Source organism: Sinocyclocheilus rhinocerous, unplaced genomic scaffold (genome assembly GCF_001515625.1).
Source record: "Sinocyclocheilus rhinocerous isolate Xijiao unplaced genomic scaffold, SAMN03320098_v1.1 scaffold777, whole genome shotgun sequence".
NCBI lineage: Eukaryota > Metazoa > Chordata > Actinopteri > Cypriniformes > Cyprinidae > Sinocyclocheilus > Sinocyclocheilus rhinocerous.
In genome coordinates, this window is record NW_015649562.1 from 90,057 (window position 1) to 97,266 (window position 7,210).

The following is a 7,210-nucleotide window of genomic DNA, read 5'->3' on the forward strand; positions in this document are numbered from 1 at the left end:
GCTGCCAAGATGGCGGCAGTCGGCTCCGCCCACTTTAGGCTTCAAAAATGCTTCTGAACCCTACGAGTGACATCACGGACACTACGTCCATGTTTTTTTACAGTCTATGGGTACGGCCCATTCATGAGTTCACTTTTGCCTGTTTCTTGGTGAAATCTTATTTAAGCCGATTTTCAACTGGCTGATGATTCTTGAATCTAGGTCAAATAAATGCCATTTTCAGTGTGTTAAATACATACAATATGCATCAAATAGTTATTTATATATGTAAATATACATGACTGTATATTTACATATATAAATATACATGACTGTATGACTAAAATGCCAGGAGAAAGCAATATAGATGTTGTGGGAAAAACAAATAAAACATTACAGTACTACAACGGTTTCTTTCTACACCATATTTAAAGTTAGGCCACACCCAACAGAAACTCTGGTATCAAAATAATCTCAGTTTCCCAGTTGTAAATACAACTTGAAATGACGTTCATGTCCAATTTCCGACAAGGAAACCCGTGAAAGCAGCACTGATTCTTGCATGATCAAGATGCCCCACCCACCTTTAATATTTCTCTTAACCACAGACATGGTTTCTACAGGTTTATGAAGCTAATTTTAATACTTTTCTAAGACTAAGATAAAATTTTGATTGTGTCACGTGACTCCTTTGGCCTGTTGCATGAAGCCAGCTGAACAAGCAGTTTCAGAGTAGGTTTAGAGTTGACAAAACCAAACAAATCCAACCTGGTTTAGATCAGGTTCAGCGGGCTCAGAAAGATAGATATAAACGTTCTGTCAACTCCAGGGTTGATCCAGAGTTTGTGATTAACTCTAGAGCGCGTGCAGCTGAAAGTGTGACAAGTGCAGCAAACAGCCAATCACACAGAACATGGAGATCATCGGTTTGATTCACTTCTCGCGAGTCGGTGCAATTCACTGCTCTGTTGAAAATTAAGATATGTCATCGTTATTAAAAATATGTATTTAAATGCATTTACAAGGCAGAAATAAACACTGCTGCTGCAGCTAAATTTTGAGAAGGCAAACTGCTTTAATTTGAAGCGAGAAATAAGGGGGGGTGGCTTATTGCGTTAGATTCATGTCACTTTGTTCACAGTTTATTGGTCCAGTTTGTGTTTGCGATCTCTAACACAGAATAAAACCTGCTCAATAGCAGGGGAGCCGTGTAGTCTAAGTTACCATGGCGACGAAACCCGCTCAAAACCAACCCACCGTCTTGATCCCGACAACTCCGAGTTTGCTCAAACTAAACGTGAACTTACCTGAAAACCCGAAACCGGCTTTGTGCAACAGGCCTCTTGTCACATTCAGTGTGGACAAACTGTTTTTCACTAAAGTACAAATAAAGTAATGAAACCCTGTTTAGACTTAAGACTTGGTTATTTTAATAAAAAGTATCTTAATATTTCAATATTTTTATTTTGATGTGGAAAATTAAAGTGATAGGATTAGGGTAAGATGCCCCCCTCACAACTGTGGCAAGGTGTTGCTGCTGTTTTTATTGTTTACTATAATAATTATAATAATTCATGGAGTTATTATTCAATAAAATTTTCATCATTCATCATAACCTAAAGACCATTTGAGTGAAATTATTCAATCTGAATTAATAGTCTATTGCTATTTTGCTATCCTTTCAATTAAAAATATTTATATAATAAACATTAAATAGGATTCAGGTTAACTGGATTATGTTTGTCACTAACTTGTCAAAATGCTTCAATTTAAAACTTAAATCTTTACAATTTATGTTAACAATATACTGGCTGTTGCATTATTATCCTGTAGATGCTAAACTCTGATTATGTTTCAGCAGAAAATGTTGTTGTTAAGCATGTTCACCCATCCTCCCATACTGGTAAAATCTTCAATATTTTGAAAGCACTTTAAGACTCAACCAGTCAAACTGACATTAAAACAACAACAACAAAAACTAACCGCACATGCACCGGGACACAAAGGCCATAAAACATGCTAATTCTAATGGATAGATCTGCTACCGCTATTTCTTTGAGTATTAATCACTCGTTAACTAATCAGAACACGAATAATGCATTAATGACGATGAAAATGTTTGTTTACTAATGCTAGTTTGAGCGAGAGCCCAAAACAAATCAGGTCAAATGCACATGCGAGCCTGCAAACTTTATCACTTTTTTTTCACGTATCGCGGCAGATGTGAAGTGAAATGTGTGGGAAGTAGCCTACAAGTCGTTTTGAAGAAACAGAATATCACTAAAAAACATAAACATACCCGATGATCATGGTGCCCCGATATAAATAATGGTTATTTTACATACTATTTCTAAAATGCTACTTGTAGGGAAACTGAAAGTATGTGCTAAGTGTAGCGCAGACCGAAAGGTTTATGACATCAAACTATCGCGAGAGTGAGTCGAAAGCATACAGTGCGGTCTTCTGTATATGCCGTGTAGGTCTGTGTAGGTCTCGCGGTACTTTGGTACGCAAATCTTCTTCTTCTTATAGAATTTGCGGCAGGCTAGACGCATCACTGGCGTATTACTGCCCTCCTCAGGTCGTCTGGATACTCCGCTTAACATTTAAAGGGATAGTTCAACCAAAAATGAAAATTTGATGTTTATCTGCTTACCCCCAGGGCATCCAAGATGTAGGTGGAGGATCACGTACGACTTAAACCATCAGCTGTGCCTATGGTTTTTCCGCATCCAACTGAGGTATGTGAACAAGATTTTTGTATGTGTCCTTTTTATTTGTAAAGCTGCCCTTTACGAAAAGTAACAAATAAAAGGAAGATTTGATGTAATAAAACCATGTTTTTTAGTGGTTTACTTCCATTTGTATAACAACTGTTGTACTACAGGCACCATGTTTAAACTATGGTTAACCATGGTTTTACTACAGAGACACAGAGATTTCATTGCAATAACATTACAAATACAACACATTACTCACTCTATTGACAGCGTGCCATTGGGTCCCTCTGGCCTTGGACGTCGCCTCCAGTTTATACGTGGCAAGCTAAACACAATGTGCAAAACGCTGCGGCTCAACAGTGAAGAAAAGTCTGGATCTTCAGTCAGGCAGGTGTGTGATGGGACACCCTATAGATTTTGTTACCATTGCCATGCATTATACGACTGACAGACTGCAACGGTTGGAGTTAAAAATCATCATTTGTGTTCTACTGAAGAAACAAAGTCACCTACATCTTGGATGCCCTGGGGGTAAGCAGATAAACATCAAATTTTCATTTTTGGGTGAACTATCCCTTTAAATCCTTGCGTAAAGTCCAGAGGTGAGTGTGGTTTCACCAAGTACAACATTCCTGGATCAACATCCTTGTTGATCCTGGAACAACTTTCCAATCAACCAATCAGAATTGAGGTATAACTTTTCAGGAAATATCTGTTTTGGGCTTAAAATCAGGGTTAGGTGCTTCTACACCCTTGTTAATCAGCTATCATTTCACACTGATTTTAGCAATAAATTATGGGTAAGGTTAGGTTTAGGGGTAGGGATTGGGTTAAGTCTATATTTTTGGACAATAATGTTGATCCAGGATCATCAAAAGATGTTGATCCAGGAACATGTCTTACTTGGCAAAATCACAGCGACCATGACATAGGTATTACAAGGAGAAGGTGACTTATGAGGACATTACCCCATGTCCCCAAGTCTATATTTTTGGACAATAATGTTGATCCAGGATCATCAAAAGATGTTGATCCAGCAACATGTCTTACTTGGCAAAATCACGGCGACCAATGTCCAGATGGTACGCAAATCGGTCTGCGCAAGGCCTCTTCAAGCTGAGCGCACCTACGTTTCCGTGCTGGAAACATGACATGTAAAACAAAAAAATAAAAAGGTCACGCACAGTTGCTAATTATCTTGCCTTTGCAAGCATGCCATGATAACATCAAACATATATATGTTCAATATTGATGAGGACAACTTCCCTGCAAAATCGCATTGCAAGATGTTCAGACTCTTGAGATTTTCAGTTTCTGTGAGTGTAGACATACAGTACATAAATATACATTTAACACTGTATCAATAGCTGACACTATGGGGAAACTCCTTTCTCCAAGAAATACTGAAATGTGAACTACACTGAAAATTATATTCAAATGTGCGAAATAGTAAATCTTTCTCCTTGACGTCAGCTGCTGTCTTCACTCAAACCTCCACAACTCACCTCTTCAGCTCAGTGTTCGGCTCAACCAGGCAAACCTCTAGATCCACCTCAGCCTGTTGCAGAGAACCTGAGCAGCTGTGAGACCCAAGACTTTGTGGCCAAAGCGCAACCTTTTCTGAAGTGGCAAGCCGACAAACTGCAGAAGCCTACATTCACAGTCCGCCCCATTGACTACTTTTATATACAGATAGCTCCTCATCACAGGTGCTTTCTGAGATTTACTTTTGAAGGCACTGCATACTTATTCATTATCTTGCCCCTCGGCCTGTCATGAGCTTCACGCACATTCACAAAATGTGTGGACATGGTTTTCCCCTTTAAGATTGTGTGTACTGAATTATTTGGAGTATTGCATGATCTTGGCCAGATTATCCTCATTCAAATACTCAAATAAACCTCCCAAAATTCAAACTGATTGATCACTTGAGGTGTTTGGGACTTTCAATAAATAAGCAAAAAAGTTCTTGACCATACCACTGAGAAGGGTCATCCAAGCGTGGGACACAATCTGGCACCTAAGACCAGAACTGATGAACCTGCATGTCTGGCTGGTCAGCAGAGCCCATCACCACCAGAGATTGTGCCACAGCGAGCGCTGAACACAATCACTGAGGCACAGACTCCCTCTACCAGGCACCAATATTGCCCATAAGTGTAAAGTGTTTGTGGACTGGTGCAGAACGCATGGTGAAGTTCTGGTGAATTGTCCCGTGTCAATAATACTGTCATTCTTACAGTTTCTTACGGCAGTTGTGCTACCCTCTTCTAGTGTATGTGGCTGCTATTATGATTTTTCATTCACAAATCAATCACCTGTTGATAAGCTTTCTGAGGGGAGCGAGCCGGTTAAACCCCTTCACCCCTCCACATTGCTCACTTCAGACTTGGTCTTGATCCTAAAATCTCTGGCAGAGCCTCTGTTCGAGCCACTGCTGACAGCTGAATTACTACTAATTACTACTTCTGTAAAGTGAGTGGTGGACTTTAAAGTGCTGTCTACTTTTGGCGCTTACATGGAATTCATGCTGAATGATTGTAAAGTTATTCTTAAACCCAAGAAGGGTTACGTGCCGAAGGTGCTCTCAACACGGTTTACAGCTCAGGTCATAATCTTGTCAGAGACTATGCGACATTGCCAGCACTGTTGCCATTTGTTTTGTCAGCTTGAATACACTGTGAAAGAACTGATGATGCTGCCGTCTGTTCATTCACAAAAGTGTCACCATCGCGGATTTTCCTGCTGGTTCTTCTGGTCAATGTTTCCTCTTCCCTGTGCTTGTAATGTTGTGGTGGCACAGAAAAAAATAAAATGCAGCGCAGAGGACAGGCATACAATGTGTGAGGACGGCTACTGTATTTGATTGTGTTCTAGTAAATGAGAAGTAATTGCAGTGCTCTGGTTAACCGCTATAGAATTAGTTTTCATTGAAAGAGTAGCTACAGTATGTTTCCATCACCCTCTTTTTATGCGCATTTTGAAGTATCGCATCAGAAACCACTGATGGAAATGCCAAATTTCTGAAAAAATCCCTTAATTCTCAAAGTTTTTGCACTCGCTTGAGGTGGTTTTTGACTTGTGCAAAAAAGGGTTAAATGTGAATAATGGGAGGTGGAAACGCATTTTGCGAATAAATTCCTCCATGCTCATCAAAAATGTCATGTGACTTTGTGCGATGGGACGGCATAACCTGACCAACCAGCGGACCGCTTGTTGCACAGCATCTGAAATGTTGTTATGGTCTTTCCTAAATGCCCGAGCAAAGTCTGTCATCAAAGTATTTCTGTATAATTGCCTCCCAGAACTATCTTGCATGACTGCGTTCCTAAACAGCAGCATTCACCTCTGAAAGCAATGACCGCACTTATTACGTTTCTGCTCGCTGTGAGGCACAAGTCATTTATTATATGAAATTTATTATATTCAGTAGCTTCAACTTTTCTTAGTGATATTTAGTGCCAGTTTATCAGGAAGTGATGATTTTGTTCTCTTTGACTAATTGGATGGAAACAGTGCTTATTCGCAAATGTTTTATGCGATATTCCAATTTTGCGTAGTTAAATTCGCAAAAGTTTTGCTCAGCGAGAGAAAAAAAAATAGAGTAAAAAAAAAGTACATTGCTTCTGGCTGTCCTCTCCTTCCCATGACTGGATTCTTTCTCCAGAAGGAAACACATTTCAGACATATCTCAGAAATATCACCATGCTTCTATTTAAAAATTTTAATGAGAAATTAAAATAACTTAAAGGTTGCTTCCCCCTTTCCCCAACAATCTCAATAGAGATTCATAAGACTGGCCTGCTAATGAGTCTTATTCCTTTAGTTTTAATTAGCAAAAAGAGACACAACTATGTGAGAAATAAACAGGTAAATGACATGAATTAGCATGAGAATGTGAATCCTAAAATGTGTGGGATTATCGGTACATCGTTTTCTCTAATTGTTCAGTCATTGTAAGTAACATGATGTATTTTAACTCCATCCATCCATTCTCAATACTGCCTATTATCCTCTGTAATGAAACGTAAAAGGTTTTCTTCTCATATAGACAGTGCAAAGAGAAAAAGAGCCTCATTAATAGTTTAGAAAGGGGAATCCTTATCATACTATGGCATATGTTTCTTCATGTTGTTTAAATATTTAGTTTTATTTATATATTATTTTGTTTTCGTTAGTATTAAAACTGTACATCTTTTACTGAATCTGATTCATTAATTCCCTAAAACACAGAAGTTCTCAACTCTGACCCTTGAGGTCCACTTTCCTGCAGAGTTTAGCTCCAACCTTGATCAAACTCATCTGCCTGTAACTTTCTAGTGATCTTGAAGACCTTGATTATCTTGTTCAGGTGAGTTTGATTAAACCGATAAGATATGATCCAGCAACTGCCATTTCAACAAAATACTTTAAAAACCCATCACTTACCTTAAGCTTGCTCACTTGCTTTCCTCTTTTTCCACTTCTCTGCACCAGATTGATTGTGCCTCCTCTTTTATTTTCAAATATTT

The 7,210-nt window shown here is 38.8% G+C and overlaps 1 protein-coding gene across 1 annotated transcript in view; it reads right to left on the minus strand.

Annotated features, from left to right (window-relative positions):
- Positions 1-2,464, minus strand: part of LOC107710637 (CD276 antigen homolog) — a 5,935-nt gene extending 3,471 nt beyond the window's left edge. Inside the window, exon 1 of the mRNA XM_016515463.1 lies at positions 2,279-2,464. Coding sequence (XP_016370949.1) covers positions 2,279-2,289 — 11 coding nt within the window. The 5' untranslated portion in view covers positions 2,290-2,464. The remainder of the gene's footprint in view (positions 1-2,278) is intronic.
- Positions 2,465-7,210: the final 4,746 nt, after the last annotated feature.